Source organism: Bos grunniens, chromosome 16, assembly GCF_055505025.1.
Source record: "Bos grunniens cultivar Pamir isolate PY7600 chromosome 16, Bosgru_T2T1.0, whole genome shotgun sequence".
Taxonomy (NCBI): domain Eukaryota; kingdom Metazoa; phylum Chordata; class Mammalia; order Artiodactyla; family Bovidae; genus Bos; species Bos grunniens.
The window spans coordinates 61,504,019-61,527,980 of NC_141180.1; the positions used below are offsets into that span (position 1 = coordinate 61,504,019).

At 38.1% G+C, this 23,962-nt stretch overlaps 1 protein-coding gene across 2 annotated transcripts in view; it reads left to right on the forward strand.

Annotated features, from left to right (window-relative positions):
- USH2A (usherin) overlaps positions 1–23,962 on the forward strand; it is a 300,571-nt gene that overhangs the window by 226,181 nt on the left and 50,428 nt on the right. The window contains exons 16-17 of one of the 2 annotated variants that reach the window (XM_086345320.1): positions 4,091–4,274; positions 18,766–18,929. In XM_086345320.1, the coding sequence (XP_086201446.1) occupies positions 4,091–4,274; positions 18,766–18,929 (348 nt within the window). Of the gene's footprint in view, positions 1–4,090; positions 4,275–4,389; positions 4,585–18,765; positions 18,930–23,962 lie in introns of those variants that run through there. The other variant, XM_086345318.1, reaches the window with a different exon arrangement.

The window sequence follows — 23,962 nt, forward strand, 5'->3', positions numbered from 1 at the left end:
AGAGTTGAAGTTTAAGTAGGAGGGAAGGGAGAATGTTTTCTGTAGTTAGGAGTCATAACAGTAGCAGTAATGGTCCAGAATTAGGCACATTTAGGTAAGGCAAGAAGTAAGCGTTGAGCATGAAGGTACCTGAGTCATCCTAATTAGAACTGTTTAAAAATAGGACAACTAAAATACTGATGGGATTAACCTTTATAATCATGCTGCTGAGAGGAGGAGGAGAATTAACCTCAAGACAAATTCCAACACAGGCTTTTCCTTGAAGCCCTACTGTCCAGTCTGCAGTCTCCCTGGGCTCTTTAATATCTCTCTTGTCCTTCTCTGCTTATACCTCTGCGTTTTCTCTGTGTTTTATTCTCTATAACTTGGGCAACCCAATCTTCTGCACCAAAATCTACTCTGATGCTCTATACAGATTCATCTAACAAATCATTTCTTGTAAAAATCATTCCGAATTTTTCTAGAATTCTCTGTGGCTTGAATGTATTGCAATAAGTCTAAATTGACTCTATTCCTAACTATCTGTTTTAATGGATCATTTATCCGAATTGGAGAGCTATTAGGACCTGCATGATGCCATCATCATGAATTTTAAGGACTTAAGTACTTTTATGCATGCTCAGTCACTTCAGTTGTGTCCAACTCTATGCAACCCTATGGACTGTAGCCCGCCAAGTTCCTCTCTGTTCATGAAATTCTCCAGGCAAGAATACTGAAGTGGGTTGGCATGCCCTCCTTCAGGGGATCTACCTGACCTAGAGATCAAACCCACATCTCCTGCATTGCAGGTGGATTCTTTACCCACTGAGCCACCTCAGAAAAGAAAATACATATAATCCACCTACAATGGTCTTGAGTCCAAAATAGCCTTCTATATTTGTGATTTTGATTACACAATGAATCAGGTAGGAGAATATATAGTAATTGCTATCGCTATAGTCTGTTTCTGGAAACATATATAAAGCAATTTTCTGTCAGTATATGCAAAGAAGCATAATCTTGTTGTAAATTACAATTAAAAATGATAGACTTGGTTCTTTCCAATTGAATGGCACAGATTTTGAGCTTTTTCCTTCCCTGTTTTACTCTTCCTAAAGCTTTTAAAGAGGAAATATGCAGGGTCTAGGAGAAGAAAAAAATTAATTGTTAATGCACATGAAAGAATGGCTTGTTTTCAACTAGAGTGTCACATGAATTTTACAGTGTTCCAATTACTTTCTGTTTTTTCCCTAAGTGATTCTCTCTGTGCTCATGGTCTTTTTCTCTCAATATCACTCATATTTTTATATACCTAAGTTAGTGATTGTGACAAATGTGCAATTTGTTTTAATTTGTCAGAACTTTATTGTTTCAATAAAATATTTTATTATGCACACACTTGTGTGCATATTTTGGCGTATGTGCATATATATGTACATAGACAGGTACATGCACAAACGCATCCATCAGGCAACACCCAGGACCATTTCTCCCTCATATGCCTGCTCCATCATTCAAGTGTCCAACGTATTCCTAATGTTATATCTGTCAATTTTCTCCTTCTATGTCCAAGAAGTTTTAAGTAACTTGAAAATATTTTTGAATCATATTTTTCTCTTTTTCTATAAGAAAAATATGGATTTCATAATTGATCTAGATTCTGTTTTTTTTTTTTTAATATAGTATTTGTGGGGAACAATGCCTGCCTAATCATTTGGTGCAGTTTTGTGAATTCCAATATTTGAGTAGCCTACTTTGTGACTAGCACCGTACTGGATGCTGGGGAGATAATGATGAATTAGTTATATGAGGTTCCTGCCTTTACAGAGGTTAAAATTTTGTGGAAATGAGTTTAATTATACTTTTCATCAGCACTCTATGGGAAATAGACAGGACACTGTGGAATACATAGGCACATCTAAACTAACCTAGAGCAGGTTACTAGAAGAATTCACGAGACCTGTTATGCATAGTGTGAGCTAAGCAAGAAAAGATGGGTCCAAGTCACTTCAGCAGACAGAATTGCCCATGCAAAGGCTTTCAGGCACCAGGAGCATGACTGGGGCAGGCAGGATGGGCAGGGAAATGAAACTAGGGAAATAGATGGAACCAGACTGCATGGCTGGAGGCTGTGCTAGGGATTTCTTCATTTTCCTAAAGGGACTAGGAAATTATCACTTAATTTTAAGTAGAAGAATGAGATCTTCAATCTGCACTCTGAAAAAGATGGTTCCAGCTTCACTATGAAGAACAGGAGGAGAAGAGGAGGGGTGCTAGTAGGGGGAGTCTCTGTAGTTGATGTGCCTGGGTTTGAATCTGCTATTTGTCAACTCTATCGGTTTAGGAAAGTTTGTTAATCTTTCTAACCTTCAGTTTTCTAATTTATATAATGAACATTATGCTGAATTATGAGCATTGCTCTGAGAACTAAATTTGATAATTAATATAAAGTTTTAGCATAGCCTCGGGTGGTGTTCTGGAGAAGGCAATGGCACCCCACTCCAGTACTCTTGCCTGGAAAATCCCATGGACGGAGGAGCCTGGTAGGCTGCAGTCTATAGGATCGCTAGAGTCGGACACCACTGAGCGACTCCACTTTCACTTTTCACTTTCATGCACTGGTGAAGGAAATGGCAACCCACTCCAGTGTTCTTGCCTGGAGAATCCCAGGGACGGGGAAGCCTGGTGGGCTGCCGTCTATGGGGTCGCACAGAATCGGACACGACTGAAGCGACTTAGCAGCAGCAGCAATGAGTGGTGTTCAGTCACTGTATCTGACTCTTTGCCACCCCATGGACTGCAGCATGCCAGGTTTCCCTGTCCTTCATCATCTCCCAAAGTGTGCTCAGGTTCATGTCCATTGAGTCAGTGGTGCTATCTAACTATGTCATCCTTTGCTACCCACTTCTCCTTTTGCCTCCAGTCTTTCCCAGCATCAAAGTCTTTTTCTGGTACATAGTATTAACGATGAAAAAGTAGGTAGTGACTTTAACTAGGGAGGTGGGAGTGGGAGTGGAGAGTAGAAGTCCTGCAATTCTTAAAAGACAGTATTCCTAGGACTTAGTTATTAACTAGGTGTAGGAGCAGAGAGAAGTGAAAGACTCAAGGGTTGCCAGTTTTGGCAAAAAGCAGGAAAGTGAATGTGAAAGTCACTCATTTGTGTCCAACTCTTTGAAACCCCATGGACTGTAGAGTCCATGGAATTCTCCAGGCCATAATGCTGGAGTGGGTAGCCTTTCCCTTCTCCAGAGGATCTTCCCGACCCATGAATCAAACCAGGGTCTCCTGCATTGCAGGCCGATTCTTTACCAACTGAGCTATCAGGGAAGCCCTAAAATGTAGTATCCTCAGATAAATTTGAATTTCAGATAGTATTTTTGAATGTAAGGAAATACCACATGGGATATATTTATATTAAAATAATTGTTGTTTACTAGATATTAAAATTTGGCTGAGTATCCTGTGTTTGATCTGGCTATCCTACCAAAGATGTCTCAGGGCTCTAGATGAAGCAACTGAATAATAGATGGTGGTGCTATTTGCTGAAATGGAGATAATCAGAGGAGGGACCAGTCTTTAGTGGAAATATTATGAATTGTAGGTGCCAGGAATACACCCAAGTACAACATCAATTATTTACTCAGCCTTTCTTTAGTCATAATTGACATACTGGTAAAGAACAGCTATGGAGAAGGCAGTGGCAACCCACTTCAGTACTCTTGCCTGGAAAATCCCATGGACAGAGGAGCCTGGTAGGCTGCAGTCCATGGGGTCGCTAAGAGTCGGGCACGACTGAGCGACTTCACTTTCACTTTTCACTTTCATGCATTGTAGAAGGAAATGGCAACCCACTCCAGTATTCTTGCCTGGAGAATCCCAGGGACAGAGGAGCCTAGTGGGCTGCCATCTCTGGGGTCACACAGAGTCGGACACGACTGAAGTGACTTAGCAGCAGCAGCAGCAGCAAAGAACAGCTATAACCACATTTGTACAGGAAATTAGATAGTGTTGTGGTAGAGTGTTCGGTTTTTCAGTGTAATCAAAACATTATTTTTTTAAGAAAAAACTGGATAGAAAGTATAATAAAAACTTTTCATTTCTTTATTCCCAGGCTTTTATATCTCTCCAGGCAATGCCACTGGCTGCCTGCCATGTCCATGCCACACCGCTGGTGCAGTGAATCACATCTGTAATAGCTTGACTGGCCAGTGTGTTTGCCAGGATGCTTCCACTGCTGGACGAAGTTGTGACTATTGTAAAGATCTTTACTTTGGATTTGATTCTCTAACTGGGAGGTAAGTATTTACAAGAATTCATAATCAGATATTTTTACTAAATTGTATTTGCAATGACTAACAGAAATTTTTTGGCCATATATTTTGTAAGAATAATATTTTCTATCCTCCTTAGTTTGCTAATGTATTCTTCATTCCTGGGTTGGGAAGATCCCCTGATGAAGGGAATGGCTTCTCACTGAAGTATTCTTGCCTGGAAGATTCCATGGATAGAGGAACCTGGTGACCTACATACAGTCCACGAGATGGCTAAGAGTCAGATGGAACTGAGCAACTGAACATGCAGAGTTATCTTTCCAGATTTCCTAGAGATTGAGTGTATAGATTGTTATACATTGATAAATGTGCCCAGTCTTAGGACCTGGGGATATTTAATAAGATAAAATACTTTTTTTTTGGCAAAGAACTCAGAATTTGGATGTAAAAGAAGGTAAAGAAATATCCATAGCACAAAATACACATGCACATACATGCACACACAGACAAGCTGGGATAGGTAGCATGTGTGTGTGTACACTTTGTTCTATGTGGAGCCTGAATTTATTACAGCATTCTTTTATGTTCCTTTTGCCTTTTTAATTTAGATTTAAAGACTAGCAGATGAGAAACATCTTTGAATTCAGTGATAAGATTTTTTTCCCAGTGTGTAAAGTAACTTGTGAAAGTAAATTAGCCACTTTTCAAAGTTATACTGTCTTTAATGTTCTACCTCTTACTTCCTGTATATCCGTGAGTATTTGCTTTCATGCAGATGTTTTCATTGCTGTATTTTTGAAGGTGTGCTGGAATGCCAGTTCCATGTCTGTGTTTTTGTGTCTGGTCAGATTATAAATTTGTCCACTATTGGGACTATATCCATGAATTCTCTGACATTCCTGTCCCCAAGAAAACTAATGTTGTGTCTGCATATACCAGTCAAATCTATTTCTCAATATGTGTGTGTTTAAAAATATGAGTGCTAATTATTCAAGGATTGGAGATTATTTTTTTACCTTATTGTCCCCTTGCTACCTGCCTTTTGACTCTTACACTCCTCATTAACACCTCAATTAGACTGTGGACAGGGTGATGGGGTAAATTATTAAAAAAGAACTCCAACTATTTCATTTGTCTTTCTACTAAAATTCAATTAATTAAAAAAATGTTAATATATTCCATGTTTATTAAAAAACTTTCAAGTTCTTATTACATATCTTGTGTTTCAATACATGTTGTTCGACTTCTGTTACCATTGGAATATCATCTTGGTTAATCTGAGAGCATTACTACTCTTCTCTACAAATACTAAATCTCTCTGAATGAGTGTATAAAATGCATGGTACAGTAAATGTTAAATAAAAAGTCTAACTATGATCTTGATAGTAAAATCAGGGCCAGTGATTATACCTATTACCCCTCTACATAATTTTTGTTGAATGATCATCTCACAAATTCCCCAGTTGGAACTCTGGGGTCAGTTAATTTCATCCCTGGCCACCTCTGTCTTAGAATTCCCATCTTTTCCATAGTCTTCCTGACAGCACTTTATTACCAAGAGAAAAATATCTTTGCTGTCAGCTGTCGTCCTTGAACTACTCATGCCTATCTGTGACATTTTGTGCCAGTCTCTTACCTATTTTCTGTCTACTCATCTCCCTGTTATTCCTGCTAATGTTGTCACCAAACCCCTACTTAATGACCAAGAGATGTATAATTGTCTTGGCTTTTTCACATAACTTTCTTTAAGTGAAATCTCATTCCCTTCATTATACCACTTCTTATGCCCTTCAATGTTTTAAAATTCAGTCTGACTTTATTCCATTCTACTTCATGCTCATTTATCTATCCATCCCACTCCCCACCCCAATCTTATCCAGGACCAAGAATCTCTTACAGATAGTGCTCTATCACCTGCCACTCTTCAGTAGAGCTGGCTAACACTGGAATTGGACTCCCTGGGTTAAAAGCTGGCTTGAAATGTTAACCTAAATTAATGAGAAATAGAAAGAGCCAGAAAAATAGGTATAAAATACATCATCATCATCACAACAACAACTATGTTATTAGAAGGTGCCGAGGTTAAAATTAGGAAAGCAGACAGAAATCATTAAAAGAAAAGAGACAGTTGCAGGTTGGAGTCTATAAAATAGAGCCAACATTTGAAAATTGTTGTGTGGATTTTATAATTGCGGGCTTTATAATTGTCATGATAGTCATAGAGTAAAAAATTCAGATTAAGTGTGTGTTCAAAGCAAAAAGACTTATGACAAGTTTGTATAAATGCAATTGTATATTTTTACATAGTCAGTTCAGTTCAGTCACTCAGTCATGCCTGACTCTTTGCGACCACATGAACTGCAGCATGCCAGGCCTCCCTGTCCATCACCAACTACCGGAGTCCACCCAAACCCATGTCCATTGAGTCGGTGGTGCCATCCAATCATCCCATCCTCTGTCATCCCTTTTCATATTAGATGACTTATATTGAGTGAAGTAAGGAAGTGCACACAAGCACATATACATACACATGCCCAATATCTTCTTTATCCATTCATTCACTGATGGACGCTGAAGTCATTTTCCTTGGCTATTGTGAATAATGCTGAAGTGAACTTGGAGGTGAGATAGCTCTTCAAGATCCTGATTTTATTTCCTTTGGATATAAAGGACTTCACTTTCACTTTTCACTTTCATGCATTGGAGAAGGAAATGGCAACCCACTCCAGTATTCTTGCCTGGAGAATCCCAGGGACAGGGGAGCCTGGTGGGCTGCCGTCTATGGGGTCACATAGAGTCGGACACGACTGAAGCGACTTAGCAGCAGCAGCAGCAGTAGCAGCAGCAGAATCATAGGATAGTCCTATTTTTAGTTTTCTAAGGACCTTCATGCTGTTTTTCATAGTGGCTGTACCAACTTACATTCTCACCAGTAGTATAAGGGGTTCCCTTTTCTCCACATCCTCACCTAGCTTGTGTGTTTTTGATAATAGCCGTTCTAAGGAATGTGAACTGATATTTCATCATGGTTTTGATTTGCATTTCCCTGCTGATTAGTGATGTTAAGCAGCTTTTAATATATCTGTTGGCCACCTGTGTGTCTTCTTGGAGAAATATCTATAAATATCCTTTGCTCGTTTTTTGAAAATTAGAGGATTTTTTCCCCCTATTGAGTTGTATGAGTTTCTTATAAAATTTTAATATTAACCCCTTATCAGATGGATGGTTCACAAATATTTTCTCATATTCTTTAGGTTGTCTTTTCACTCTGTTGGTAATTTTATTTGCTGTGTAAAACATTTTTGGTTCATCTCTTGTTGCTCTTTTGCCCAAGCATTGGTGTTATAGCCACAAAATTATTGCCCAGACCCATGTTAAGAAGCTTTTCCCCTGTTTTCATCTAGTAGTTTTGGTTTCTGATATTATCTTTAAGTTTTTAAGCCATTTTGAGTTGATTTTTATATGTGGTCATTTTAAGGGTCCAGTTTCATTCTTCTACCTGTGAATATTCAGTTTTGCCAGCACCTTTGGTTGAAGAGAACACCTTTTCCTCATTGTGTGTTCCTGATACTCTTTTTGAAAATCAGTTGACTGATATGTGTGGGTTTGTTTCTGGGTTGTCTATTCTATTCCATTAGTCTATGTGTCTGCTTTTAATGCCAGGACCATACCATTTTGATTATGAAAACTTTGTAGTATTTTCTGAAATCACGGTGTCTGATGCCTCCAGGATGGTTACTATTGTTGAACCCATAGTTTGCAACTTAAAATAACTGTAGGACTTTCTGTTACCTAAGGAAGACCAGAAAAGCTGTACAGTTGACTCACTGTATCTTCAGATGGCAACAAGGGAATTAGCCTCATGTAATATATTTAAAGGATCAATGAAAGATGAAAGAAAATTAATTTATAATTGCTTCTTATGACTCTTGGTTTTCCAATGAGCCAATAATATTTCTTCTCCTTTTTTTAAAAAATAATCTCTTCCTTTGGCTCCCAAGATTCTGTTTCTCTGAATTGTTTTATATTTCTGTTTCTAACTAGTCCTCTTTAACCCTTCAACTTACATATCAACATCTATGATTTCAATCACTGCGTGCATGTACATGACTCTCAAATATATTATCATCTCTTCAGATCTTTACAATGGGCTCTAGGCCTATGGCCAGTTGTCTCTCTGAATTTTAAATTTGCATGCTACTCATCGATCCCATTCCTAATGTAGCCAACACCAAGAAAATTCTCATTTGTATTACTCTTATCACGTCCACCAATTTTTTTTAAAGTCTCATGCCATTATCATCTTAGTGAAAGGGATATAAATCTTAAAAAAAAAAAAAAAAAAAACAACTATTCAAGTCCACACTACCCATGTGTGAATGGGGCTCAGGATGCTCTCAGATTAGGCAGGGTTGACTCTGACATTGAGCATAGGCTGCTGCTGGAAAGAACTATTAAAAGCAAAAACCACTGTGGATAATGTAGCTTCTCTGAAATAAACAGAAAGAATAAAGCCTCCCTTGGCCACACAGGGCCCAAGGAAATCAGCAGCATTTGTCCCTTGTTAAATCAGTCACATGGAATGCCCCTGTCTAGAGCTGACCCTTCTATTCCACTGATGAATTCTACCGTCATGTTTCATTTTAACATTGATGACTGTTAAAGAAATCTTCTAGCACAGAAGGTCATAGAGAAAGATGTTTCAAAATATGACTGTGAGAATTGCTTGAGTTTATACTTTTGCTCATCATTGAGAAGAAAAAAATGGATTTTATTATTTTTATGTTTTCCATTCCTTTCCTGAATGATATTGAAATCTCTTTGTTGACTTCTGGTTGTTCTTGTGTGTGAGTGTGTGTGTGTGTGTGTGTGTGTGTGTGTGTGTATACAAAGTAACACTGACTATTTTGAAAATGTGTACGAAGATGCCTAAAACATATGGGATTCCATCTAGTATTAGGACCTTTTGTTTCCTGAGGGAAACACTCATTGTCTAAGGATATACAGACATATAGAACAGAGGAATAACTATTGTGACCTGATGTTAAAGTTTTTAAAAAATAATCATCTAAAATCATTTGAATGTACTTTGAGTCAGGCTCTGTGTTAGGTACTTAAAAGTAAAAATTTGTTTCATTAATTTCCAAAAGTCTACAAAGATTATAAGTATTTTATTGTTAAGGAGAAGATACAAGTATCACTGTATCTCTTCATTGATTTGAAAATAAATTGACTTTCTCATCTTCTTTTTCCATGTGTTTAACCCCTCCGTGGAGAAGGCAATGGCACCCCACTCCAGTACTCTTGCCTGGAAACTCCCATGGATGGAGGAGCCTGGTGGGCTGCAGTCCATGGGGTCGCTGAGGGTTGGACACGACTGAGCGACTTCACTTTCACTTTTCACTTTCATGCACTGGAGAAGGGAATGGCAACCCACTCCAGTGTTCTTGCCTGGAGAATCCCAGGGACGGGGAGCCCAGTGGGCTGCCGTCTATGGGGCTGCACAGAGTCGGACACGACTGAAGTGACTTAGCAGCAGCAGCAGTAGCAGTAACCCCTCCATGAAATCCACACATATACTGTTACCTTACCCTACTCTGCTCTTTGTTATGAATGACTATGTTTGCTATATTTTTCTCTTGGCTTATTTTGTACAATTTTTTTTAATACTCCCAAGGGCAAAAACAAATCAAATAGGCCCTTAACCTAAACTACAGCAACCATGACACCAATGCACCAAACACACAGTAACAGGCTGGAAAATCATTTGCCTGTCTTCATCCAAGTAGTTCATTCTTCAGAAGTTCCCTATCACAAAAAGGGGGCATGTATTTTAGAAAGCTGATCCAAGTGCAAAAATCACTCCAGTTACCTTTGACACATAAAGCAAACATGATTTAATCCATATTGAAAACAAGCAAAGAAACCTGCCCAATGAAAAATCAATAAAGCAAAATGAAAAAGTATAGCATATGTTTCTAAACCAAAAGTGAAACCAGAAAGGGCCACATTCAGTTTGTCTCAGTGGGTAGTTGAGACCCGTATGTGACACGGTGCACTCCCTGGCAGTGTCATCAAGTTGACCTGTGACTATGGGTCCTCTTTCCAACAGCCCACAAGATGACTCCAGTTCATCTGGGCATCACCGTTTTCATCCACACCTCACAGTCCCCCACAGGTTTCTTCCCTAATAACCTCTTTTTTCTATTTGTATTCTTTGTATGTCATCTTTTTCTTTAAACCTAAAGAACTAGAAGTATCACTACTTTGTCTCTTACTGACCAACCAAAACACAATGAACTGTGATTCCTCTCAGATAGGAGAGAACTGAGATCTAGAGTGGCCAGGGAATCAAAAGGCTTAGACTTCTAAAACATAAAGTAAAATTCTGTGACCAAATTACTTTTGGTTTTGCTACACAAGTTCTCCATTTCAACACTAAGTCATAGATTTGGTCTGGTCTTCTTATCGTATGTGTATTTCCAGGGCATCTTAATTGGTCTTTTCTTTGAGAATAAGATCAATGACTTCAAAGGGAAGCAGATTGCTTTCTTGTTCAGTTATTTCCTTTCAAGGTATCATACTGGGATGTTGGGAAACGTGCCTCACAGATTCATGGTCCTCAGTGACTCTTTGTTGGACAGCTAGCTGTTACCTAGAGTGACAGGGTAAAAGGACCACATGCCTGTAAGCATCCAGCCATCTAGCCAGGGCTCACTCACAAACTGGTGGATGAATTCCCAGAAAAAAACCAGAATGGTGATGGGACACTGGATACCTCTTCTTGGAACTGCCACAAAATTACTTTTGCCTTAGTCTATTAGTCAAAGCAAGTCACAGGCCAACACATATTTAGGAGAAGAGAAATAAATTCTACTTTTTTTAGATTCTACTTTTTGACGGAAGGGATTGCACAGTTAGTTGCAAAAGGCCTGCATAAAAAGAGAGGTGAAGAATTGTGATCATTTTTGCAATCTACCAATAAATGATGTATTCTCCTTTAATGCAGATTCTGTATGGCTCCCTAAGAGATGTCAGTTTTTATAAATCGGTAGCATTCATTCAATGTGATATTATAGGAAAAGTTCAGTAATGGGCAACGAGATATTTAGTTTCCAATTATAGCTTATCTACTAGACCAGGTATATTCATGTCCTATTTCGTGTTCTGTGTACTTAGTCGCTAAGTTGTGCCTGACTCTTTGCGACCCTATGGGCTCGCAGTCTCCTTTGTCTGTGGGATTTCCCAGGCAAGAATACTGGGGTGGTTTGACATTTGTCCCTCCAGGGGATCTCCCCTACTCAGGCTCATTTCCTATTACTGTTATGATAATTATTTACCACATATGCAGTGGCGTAAAACAATATGAATTTATTATATTCCAGTCATGGAAGTCAGGAGTTCCAAGTTAGTTTCACTGGGCCAAAATCAAGGTATCAACAAGCCTATGTTTATTTTGGACAGCAGGAAAAGATCCACTTCCTTGCTTTTCCAAGGAAGACACCACCCACATTCCTTAGCTCACGGCTCCATTCTTCACCACTCTGTCTTCTCTGGTCTCTGCTTAGGTTCTTACATCCTTTCTCTGATGCTCAAATTCTTCTCATAATTAGGCATCTTCTCATAATCCAGGGTCATCTCTTCATCTCAAATCTGCCAAGTTCCTTGAGCCGAGTAAGCTATCAAACCCACAAGTTCTGGACATGAGGACTTTTGACTTTGTTGGGGGTCATAATTCAATCCACTATACCAGAGACAGAAAACTGTGGCCTGGGGACTAGATCTGGCCTGTCACCTGTTTATGGAAATAAAATTTTATTGGAACACAGTAATATTCAACCTTCACATACGCTCTATGACTGCTTTCACACAAGTAAAGCAGAACTGGGTTACACCAGAGGTCATTTGGCCACAAAGCTTAAAATATTTAGTATAGTTCTCTTACATAAAAATTTCTGACTCTATAACCAGAGTCACTGTCGCCCTGAGCAAGTTACTTAATCTCGCCAAGTCTCATAGAATCATCTCTACAGACTCGGGAAGAAGCTTAAAAGTAACTGGTTGAACAATACCCTATACATTTCTCTACACAAGTCACTGTTAAGACTAACCTGTCATTCAGCTTCTGCTGAAAACATGGGACTGAAAAGAGTTTATTGTCTCATGACATAGCTCTTGTTTATTTCAAACAATTCTAATCTGAGAAGGATAGAAATCTTACTCTTCATATTAAGCAAAAATTTCATTCCTCTGACTTTCTCACCTGGTCTTATTTCTGCCTCTGGGGTCACAGAAGTAGTGTGCTTGCTTCTCCTTAAGAGTGCTTTAAGAATTTTAATCTACATTCAGACCTCAAAGTTAACATATTAATGTAATGAGGAAGTTAAGGAAAGGAAGACTAGAGCTTCTCGACGTAAATGTGTGAATACTGTTATTACAGTGAGTCTTCTGGGATTTCTTTTTCTTTGATATGTCTGGGTTGGTGACCAGTGTGTCAGATGTGGTCTACATTCCCTGTGATAAGGCACAGCACCGACAAAGGAGGAACTGCCAGGCACCATAGCAAGCTCTTCTCTGGGTGACAAGAATGTCCTCACCCTGGACTCAGTTGGCACTGTGGTCTGGATGCAAGGGAGTCACTGCCCACATCCAGCTCTTATGAACCCCTTTATTTGTAGGAAGGCTTCACTAGGGAGGGTGGACTGAACACTGTTGACCTCCTGCTTCTTGATGAGGCAATACCACTCACTTCCTCTCCAATAAGTTATGTGAGTACGGCTTTTGGCTCACACACAGAGCATTTCCTAGCCCCAATCCCCTCTTATAATTCTGGTTGTCATTTCTAGGAGAATCTGATGTTACTAGTAGGCTGTGAAGAAAGGAAAACTAAGAACCTCAGACCACACATCCCCTGCAGAGATCAAATAAAATCTTATCCAGGGGAAAACCAAACTCCTCTTGAGGGCACTCGTGGGGTCCTGCAAAAAGAAGCCAGCAGAGAACTCTTCTGGCCTTAAGGAGTCAGAGTAGAAGGCCAGCCCTTAAAAAAGAGTGGCCTTTCCCTGTGGAGAGGCTAGCAGAGGGAAAGCTACGCCAATCAGAAAGGCTCAAAGAGTTAAATTGTTATTAAAGCTACATGTCACATTCAGATTTATCTGTGGTGTCCTATGTCTAAAGTTTTCTAGTGCTTTATTCATTCTTTTATTCAACAATGTTTATCGAACACTTACTGGTTGCTGCTGCTGCTAAGTCGCTTCAGTCATGTCCGACTCTGTGCGACCCCATAGACAAAAGCCCACCGGGTTCCCCCGTCCCTGGGATTCTCCAGGCAAGAACACTGGAGTGGGTTGCCATTTCCTTCTCCAATGCATGAAAGTGAAAAGTGAAAGTGAAGTCGCTTAGTCATGCCTGACTCTTCGCGACCCCATGGCCTGCAGCCTACTGGTTGCTAGTCTTTGTGTTAGGAAAAGATGGAAGAAAACTCCTTGTTCAATTTCCCCAATTCATCTTGAAGCCTCTTTCTCTTCTATTATTTAATAATCATTAATAATCCTTCTCTAAAACCCCTCAGCAATTGAATGTCTCTTCCTCCTTTGTTCTATATATTAAATGATGGCTACATCATCCACCGTTTCAACAAAGTAGAAAACTAGGAATAACTCCAGGCCTTCTTCCTTTCTCCTTTCAATTTGTCCACCCCATCCTACTGATTTTATGTACTAGACATTTCTTAAATTTATCCTGCCCCTTCCCACTGTCAGCGTTGCCCCTAATCTGGCAATATCTTACCTCTTCTTCACTTTCCAGCGTTATCTGTCACCACCTTCCTATTCAGGATTTAAGTAAAGAATTTTTGAATTACTTAAAATTTCATACACTCTCCTGCTGTGTCTTGTCTCTATTTTTCTCCCCTCCCTGTTTGCCTGGCTTATTCCAGTCCATCTTTTCATATTTAGCCCACACATCTCTAAGATTCTTCCATATTGCTTCTTTCCCATCCTTTTCCACCAAATGGCCCTTTCCTGTGTCCCCCAGAAGTCTGCATACATCTTTGTTAATGCTCTCTCCACTTTTTATTTCTCACTAGACTGTGAGCTCCTTGAAAACAAGGACAGCTCTGTCTTATCCATCTTTATGTCCTGCTGCAGTCCTGTAACATGGTTGGCCCTCAGTGAATATTATTGATGTTAGTCAATATCTTTAAATCGATTTGATGGTACCTTTGAGGCCCCAGACAGAAGAGAGTTCTCCAAAGAGAAACATCAGTAAAGTTATCTTTATCCTGGATCGTATCCATGGACCCCCTCTTGTAGTAGCTCTTCCTCACATGATGAAGTTTCTGATAGTGAAATCCAGTATGGAAAAACATCCCCTTCATTCATACTGATGTTTCTGAATACTAATAAGTAGGATAACTCCTTTTTTTTTTTTTTTTTTTTACTGTTTGCCCAAATGGAAGAGGCTCCCTAGAAAGGAAAATATATGAGGTTTGAGATTTAAGAGACTGAAGCCAATGAATTTCTTTCCCATTGAATTCAGCAAACACTGGGATAACATAAGGGCCCATGCAGAACTGTAATAGCACAGAGCTAGCAGACATTAGCAGTGCTTTCCTGCGATTTTGTTTACCATAATGAACTGGTCAATAAACATCACAAATTATTTATCTATATAAATCTTGACAGATTACTCTTTATGAAATCCATTTAGCAAGTGAGGTTTTCCCATAAGGATGAAAAATGAAGATTTTAAACAGATTGCGGGAGAAGCCCTAGCTGTACCAGGAGAGTCAGTGTAATAAAGGTTTCTTTATATTAATATTACAAAAACCATTTATCCTGACAAAATCAATATCACAATTCATCTTAGTTTGGTGTTTCTCTTTCTAAGCTTAAAATGTCTTTTTCTTTATTACACATAATTTTGTTTTAATAAATGTGAAATGTATTTCATTTAGGAGATGCTCTTGAGGAAGGATAATTTATAAAATGACATCAAACCTGTAGCTTATTTGCTAAGGAGTCTTGGAAATATTTAAAATTATATTTGAGAGGGGGAGAAATTTACAGAAATCATTTTGCTTAAACTTTAATTACAAAATTATCCCCAGTGTCCTTTAGGCTAGAAACAACCTATAGTATTCAGAAAAGTCTCCCGTAAACTTCATCTGGGTAAAAATCTCTCTTACTAAAGTCAAGCAATTATAAGAAGTCAGAGAAGTTACATATAAAAAGAGTTGCAGTAAGAGACTGTGAAACCAGTAAGAGTCATATTTAGTTACTCAAAACACTACGTGATTTCCTAAGAAGCAGTGTATTTATTCCATTTGGATTTGGAACTTAATATCCCATGGATATTGACAGACTGACTTGGAGTTAAGCATGTAGCAGTTAGCGGAAAGAAAATAGATCTCCATCAAGGAAAGGAATTATACACTGGAAACTATTACTCTAAATGTACTGTATGGAAAATAAATGTGATTGTCTCATGAGTGAATGGCAATAAAAGCTGAAATACTCAAGAGACACTTATTCATGAATGGTGTAGTGATATATATGTGCATTGAGAGAAGCTTGTCTCTTATTGTTTATGCTTACCAATATTATACTAACAGCCGACAAACAATATATTCTAAGTAATAGCATATAATGAAGTTAGGAGCAAATTAAATATTTTGTTGCTTCTGTAATTCCATTTTAATTTCCGTGCATAATTTTCATCAGCTTTAATACTTAAATAGGCTAAACAAGATATCTGTTTGAGATGGAATTCTGTCTACACATAAAGGACACACTGTAGTTGTTTGGAGGGGAAAAATGTACTCTTATCATGACATAAAAAGGGCAAACTACGGTATAGTAGTTTTCGAGACAAACCGTACTTTATTTATTCCCAAGGTGATATTAGTCCATAAAACAAATTTGCAGCTTATTTAGCAGCCTTAGCTTTTATCAGCTTTTTTAAGGGTGTTGAATGATTACCCAGGAGATCACACGGTAAAAGTTGCAGTGAGATGAAGTAACTCCATCCAGCATCTTTATTAGAAAATATAGGTGAAGCCATGCTGTTCATGTTGTTTTCAATGTGCCCTATGAAAAGCTCCTCTTTAGAGGTCGTGGTCTTCTTATGTGTGATGTTTTGCTTAATGCTTCATGCTGTGCTGGGCTGTGCTGGGCTTAGTTGCTCAGTCATGTCTGACTCTTTGCAACCCCATGGAATGTGGCCCGCCAGGCTCCTCTGTCCATGAAGATTCTCCAGGAAAGAATACTGGAGTGGGTTGCCATGCCCTTCTCCAGGGGATCTTCCCAACCCAGGGATCGAACCCAGGTCTCCCACATTGCAGGTAGATTCTTTACCATCTGAGCCACCAGGGAAGCCCTAAGGCTTCATGGTGGTACCATCCCAATCTATGACATTAACATGCACTGAGTGAAAAATTCACTCTGAAAAAACAAGTCTTAGTTACTATCATGGTTAAAAAAAAAAAAAAAAAGATAAAGTGGCTCAGAGGGTAAAGCGTCTGCCTGCAATGCAGAAGACCTGGGTTCGATCTCTGGGTCAGGAAGATCCCCTGGAGAAGGAAATGGCAACCCACTCCAGTACTCTTGCCTGGAAAATCCCATGGACAGAGAAGCCTGGTAGACTACAGTCCACGGGATCGCAAAGAGTCGGACACGACTGAGCAACTTCACTTTCACTCTCATGGTAAAATGCCAAGACTGATTTTTACAATCAACTTTGAGTCCAAGAAATTTAAATTGAAATGAAGTTCTTTCATTATGTTTGTATTGATAGCATCTTTTCATAGATCAGAATAATGCTGTATTCTCTCATCATTTTGGGTAAACGAGTTTAATACAAAAGGAAATGATCCAATCAAAAAATGGGCCAAAGATCTAAATAGACATTTCTCCAAAGAAGACATACAGATGGCTAACAAACACATGAAAAGATGCTCAACATCACTCATTATCAGAGAAATGCAAATCAAAACCACTATGAGATACCATTTCACACCAGTCAGAATGGCTGCGATCCAAAAGTCTACAAATAATAAATGCTGGAGAGGGTGTGGAGAAAAGGGAACCCTCTTACACTGTTGGTGGGAATGCAAACTAGTACAGCCACTATGGAGAACAGTGTGGAGATTCCTTAAAAAACTGGAAATAGAACTGCCTTATGATCCAGCAATCCCACTGCTGGGCATACACACTGAGGAAACCAGAAGGGAAAGAGACATGTGTACCCCAGTGTTCATCGCAGCACTGTTTATAATAGCCAGGACATGGAAGCAACCTAGATGTCCATCAGCAGATGAATGGATAAGAAAGCAGTGGTACATATACACAATGGAGTATTACTCAGCCATTAAAAAGAATACATTTGAATCAGTTCTAATGAGGTGGATGAAACTGGAGCCTATTATACAGAGTGAAGTAAGCCAGAAGGACAAACACCAATACAGTATACTAACGCATATATATGGAATTTAGAAAGATGGTAACGATAACCCTGTATACGAGACAGCAAAAGAGACACTGATGTATAGAACAGGCTTATGGACTCTGTGGGAGAGGGAGAGGGTGGTAAGATTTGGGAGAATGGCATTGAAACATGTGAAATGTCATGTATGAAACGAGATGCCAGTCCAGGTTCAATGCACGATGCTGGATGCTTGGGACTGGTGCACTGGGACGACCCAGAGGGATGGTATGGGGAGGGAGGAGGGAGGAGGGTTCAGGATGGATTTTCTTTTAAAAATTTAAAATAAATAAAAAATAAAAATAAAACCAGCTTGAACATCAAAAAAAAAATTTATAACATATATAAGGCATCAGCAGTGTTTGAACATATCTTCCTCAAACTGTTTTCTTATTAAAATTTAATCTTTATAAAACTATATGATTTTGACTCTTTAAAAGACTATAGGATTGTAATAGGGGGAGCAGTAATTATCACACCCAGTTTTCTATTTCACAGCTTGAAAGATACTTAAAGAGATAATTTTATGGGTGCACATTCAGTCGCTCAGCTGTGACCAGCTCTTTGCAATCCCATGAGCTATAGCCTGCAAGGCTCCTCTGTCCATGGGGTTCTCCAGAGAATACTGGAGTGGGTTACCATTTCCTCCTCCTGGATGGGTATCGAATCTTAATTTTTAGCTGTCAGGAGAACTGCTTTTGTGGGATGAGAAGTTTACAGTGCTCTTAATGGAGCAACTAGTATGCAAAATAAGTCACAAGATGTATCATTGCATATAAAAAAGCAATATAACACTTTCTTGCTATTAATTAGTGTATAAAGAGAAGGCTTTGTAGAGATTTTATTGTAAATGGCATTTTGATAAAGGTATCTTTCTGTTTTATTTTGTGTTTGTTTAGCTCAAGAATCTTTTTCAATATACCAGCTAAAACAGACTATTTTATTCCACAGTGTTATCAATAGATGTAACTTTTTCCATGGATTGCTAATCAAAGTGTTATTTTCTTTAATGGTTTATTTGTCTTATTTTCAGATGTCAGCCTTGCAATTGTCATCTCTCGGGAGCCTTAAATGAAACCTGTCACTTGGTCACAGGCCAGTGTTTCTGTAAACGATTTGTTACTGGATCAAAGTGTGATACCTGTGTTCCCAATGCAAGCCATTTGGATATCAGCAACCCGTTGGGCTGTAGCAAAAGTAAGTGAACTCTGGTCCATGTATGAGGCAGCATCACACAGGACACTGTCTCATTAATATCTTCATTGAGAACCCATCAGAAAGCCTTAGGTACAATGTGGAGAATTTAAGTGAGAAATGAAAAAAAAAAAAAACACTAAATGAAATTTGAGTTCTTTTCCTCGACTGGAGCATAGAATATAGCAATTATCCGAATAGTGGGAAATTTACACTGGTCTGTTGGAATGGTACTGCTAGGAAGGTGACTATAGTCTTGGTTTATCCAGACTGAAGGTTTTCCCAGAATGTGAGACTTTCCACGTAAAATTTAGGATAGCATTGTGAAAACGATATGACTGGTTACCTTGCCACTTAAGAACATTTCCAAGTGATTTCTATAGGAAATGGAAGATTTCTACTTATTTGTTGTGAGTTTTATGTCATTCTGTCCTCCCGGTTTTATGGACACTCTGCTACTATTAGATGTTTATTGATATTGTAGTAAGTATTATCATTATTTATCACTGCATGTTACTCATGTAATTGATATTCCTTTCTACTTTAAGTTGTATTAGTTGTTTCAACATCTCTCACATTTTTGCTTTAACTCTTAGAAGCCAAAAGTTACATCATAGTGTCTTTTGACTTCTCAACATTATTCTTCAGTGCCTTGAAGTGACTTCTCAAGGTCACTTGAAATATGCTACAATTTCTTAGCATATTGGTGATTTTTTTTTTTTTTGGCTTTCTTTTCTTTTCTTTTTTTTATTTTAAATTTTATTTTATTTTTAAACTTTACAAAATTGTATTAGTTTTGCCAAATATCAAAATGAATCCGCCACAGGTATACATGTGTTCCCCATCCTGAACCCTCCTCCCTCCTCCCTCCCCATACCATCCCTCTGGGTCATCCCAGTGCACTAGCCCCAAGCATCCAGTATTGTGCATCGATCCTGGTCTGGCAACTCGTTTCATACATGATATTATACATGTTTCAATGCCATTCTCCCAAATCTTCCCACCCTCTCCCTCTCCAACAGAGTCCATAAGACTGTTCTATACATCAGTGTCTCTTTTGCTGTCTCGTACACAGGGTTATTGTTACCATCTTTCTAAATTCCATATATATGAGTTAGTATACTGTATTGGTGTTTTTCTTTCTGGCTTACTTCACTCTGTATAATAGGCTCCAGTTTCATCCACCTCATTAGAACTGATTCAAATGTATTCTGTTTAATGGCTGAGTAATACTCCATTGTGTATATGTACCACAGCTTTCTTATCCATTCATCTGCTGATGGTGATTTCTTTATATTTACTTCAAGATAGTATATCCTTGACTTTTCCAGAATGCCCAAGAAATGCCTATTAAGAACATGTGATAAGGATTCCTCAATAATATAATTCACAATTCATTTCCTGTATTCCTCAATATATAATTCCTCAAAAATATAAGGAATAAGGATTCCTCAATAATATAATGCACAATGCGTTTCCTCCTTGAGGTGTCCTGAGACCATAGCATGAGTCACAATGCTAGGAAATGCCACAAGTCCAGACAAATCATCATAAACAAGCATGCCTGGAAGAGTGCTATGTATATTTAAGGGAGAGACAGAGAAGTAATATGATGTTGAGTTCCGCAGCAATTATATTAGATTTTGAGGTAGTGAAAGGCAGAGTGTAGCTAATGATTAAAAAGACATATTCAGCTTTTGTACCTGTGTGTTTTATCTTCAGTATCCTGTGTTTCATTGATCCCTCTGGATTTTAGTATAAGTAAAACCATAGGTATTTATGCTCAACTTGGGAAAGGAGTGTAATAGTTGCCTTTGTGTATAAACATAGTCTAAACACCAATCTGGATTCACTGAACATTTAATTAATATTTATTATTCATTGATTAGCTATATAACTGATTTGTGAGCAACAGAAATTCCAGCATATTTCCTTGGTTGCCAGTCATAGAAATCATTTATAATAGAATTGTGACAGTTTTACATTCACATATGGAATCATAGCAATTTTTTGATTGGTTCTGCCACCAACGTTATATGAAAATACAAGCATCTGCTCCATTTTCACTACCTGTGTGCACGCCTGAGACACAGACTAGGAATTACACCTCAGGCAAAAGTGGATGGTCTGGTCACAAAACCTGGCCTGCATTTCTTAGTAGTGGTAGACATTTACTTTTATGTTAAGATTTTTCTTCTCTGGGCTAAATATTTTTAGTCTGTCCAAATACTTTCAATTCTTAATAGTTAAAAAAAAATTGCATATTTATAGTCACTCTTTTCTGGATATGGTCCTTTTGACTTTCTATCTCTTTAAAATTGTAATCCTTGGTAGAACACATTCGTCCAGCTTCTTATAGTGGTGATTTTGCTGCTTCTGTTTTAGGCTGGGGTTTCACAATGTTTACAAAACAAAGTTGGAAGCTCAGCATCAATAGAGGTAATGCATTTAAAAAGTTAGACAGGATTCCTGCCTGTACAGAAGCACAAAGCACAGTCAAGAAGCATAATGAACACAGTGAGAATAAAAAGGTGTAAATGAAGGGTGCAGAAAAGGGCTAACTGGGATGAATGTGAAGGGGGCTGCTTTCTGTCCTGTTCCATGCTGATTTTCCTGTGATCCTGGCTTTTTATCCCAGCAACAGTCGGACCAACCAACTGTACAAAGATAGGATGCTGTTGAAAGGAACGTAGTGCTGTCTATTGTTGAAACTGTGAACTACCTCGGGTGTGTATTTTTCTGTGTCCGACTAATTTCAAGAATGCGAAAATAAATAAATTTATATTAAAAAAAAAAAGAATGCGATTTGGGAACCACAGTATTGTAACTATTTTCTTTTACACGGCCGTAGCCATTGACAAAAGCGTAGTGATGCATCTGTGATCTTTTTTAAGACAGAGAATCAGGGTGGGAATCCTAGGATATACTTTCTAGAATGCAGGAGAATTGAATTAAACTAGTTAGACCTTCTCTCATAGTCTTACTTATTATGTGATTTAGTTTCCTTATTATGTGATTTAATTCTTTCCTGAGAATAACTGTTTTATGCTTTTAAAATGATAGTCATTCTTTTTGATACAGAGACAGAAACAGAAGGTTTTAAAGAGTTCTGCTTTCTGAATGCTTTCCTACTGAATGACATACCATTTGCCCTAAACTTCTGGCTCTGAATTTAACTAAACAAAGAAATGTATTTATGTATACACAGGTCATATATGTACTTAAATCTTTTTTATATCAACTCACATTTATATTTATTCTTGGTTATTTAGCAGTCTTCTTGCACATCTTTATCTCTATCAGAGAGGATCTCATAGTTTTCCTTTTATTTATTTATTTTTTTTTACATTTTATTTTATTTTTAAACTTTACAATATTGTATTAGTTTTGCCAAATATCAAAATGAATCCGCCACAGGTATACCCGCGTTCCCCATCCTGAACCCTCCTCCCTCCTCCCTCCCCTACCCTCCCTCTGGGTCGTCCCAGTGCACCAGCCCCAAGCATCCAGTACCGTGCATCGAACCTGGACTGGCGATTTGTTTCATACATGATATTATACATGTTTCAATGCTATTCTCCCAAATCTCCCCACCCTCTCCCTCTCCCACAGAGTCCATAAGACTGATCTATACATCGATAAAACTATTTTATTGTGATAAAATGTCTATGCATTAAGTTACCATATTAAATATTTTTAAATGTACAGTTTGGTGATGTTAGATACTTTCATAATGGTGTGCAGCCATGACTACCATCCATCTCTGTTAACTTTCTTCTGCTTGTGAAACTGAAACTCTACACCCATTAAGCAATAATCTCCCTTGCCCACATTTTCCCCTACCTCCTGGCTACCACAATTTTACTTTCTGTCTCTATGATTTTTAATAATCTAAGTATTTCATATAAGGAAGATCATAAAGTATTTGCCTTTTTGTTACTTTTGTTAGATATTCTGCTTATTTCACTTAACATATGTCCTACAGGTTTATCCATATTTTAGCATATGCCAGAATTACCTTCTATAAGTAAGGTAAGACTGAACCATATCCTATGACATGTACATGCCACCTTTTGCTCACCCATTCATCTGTTAATACACAGATACTATGCTTTAGTTGCTATCATGCTTTAGCTGTTTTGAGTAATGTTACTATGAATATGAGTGTACAAAGATCTCTTCAAGATTCTGCTTTCAATTCTACCGGGTATATTCTCAGAAGTGAAATTGCTGAATCTACTTCTAAGCAAAAGTAATTCTACTTTTACTTTTTGGAGGAAGCTGCTTTCACAACAGCTTTACCATTTTACATTCTTGCCAACAGTGTACAAGGATTCCATTTTCCCTACCAACCATTGGCAACATTTTTTTTTCCGTTTATTTAAAGTAGCCTTCCTAATAATATAAATGTTATCTCATTGTAATTTTGTAGATTCAATGGTTACTGATATTGAGCATCTTTTCATGTGCTTATTGGTTACTTGTGTAGATTCTTTGACAAATATCTACTCAAGTACTTTGCCCTTTGTTAATTGAATTTTTTGTTGTTTTTGTTGAGTTTTAGGAGTTCCATATATATTATGGATGCTGATCCCTTGCCAGGTATATGATTTGCAAATATTTTCTTTTATTCTGTGGGCTGCCTTTTTAATCTGTAAATAGTGTCTTTGGTGAACAAATTTTACAATTTTTGATGGACTCCTATTTGTCTGTTTTTTTCTTTTGTTACCTGTGCTTTTAACATGTGAGAAGTCATTGCCAAACTCAACGTTGCAAAGCCTTTTCCCTGAGTTTTCTTATTAGAATCTTATAGTTTTAGGTCTTGCATTTAAATCTTTGATCTAGTTCAGTTAATTTTTATAGATGGTGTTAGGTAAGTCAGGTAAACACACATGCATGGTGTTTGCATGTGGATGTCCAGTTTTCTGAGTTTCATGAATAGACTTTATTACCCCTATTGTGTGGTCTTGGCTTCCTTGTCAGAAGTCATTTGACCATGTAGGTGGGTTTTTATTTCTGGACTCTATTCCCTTGGT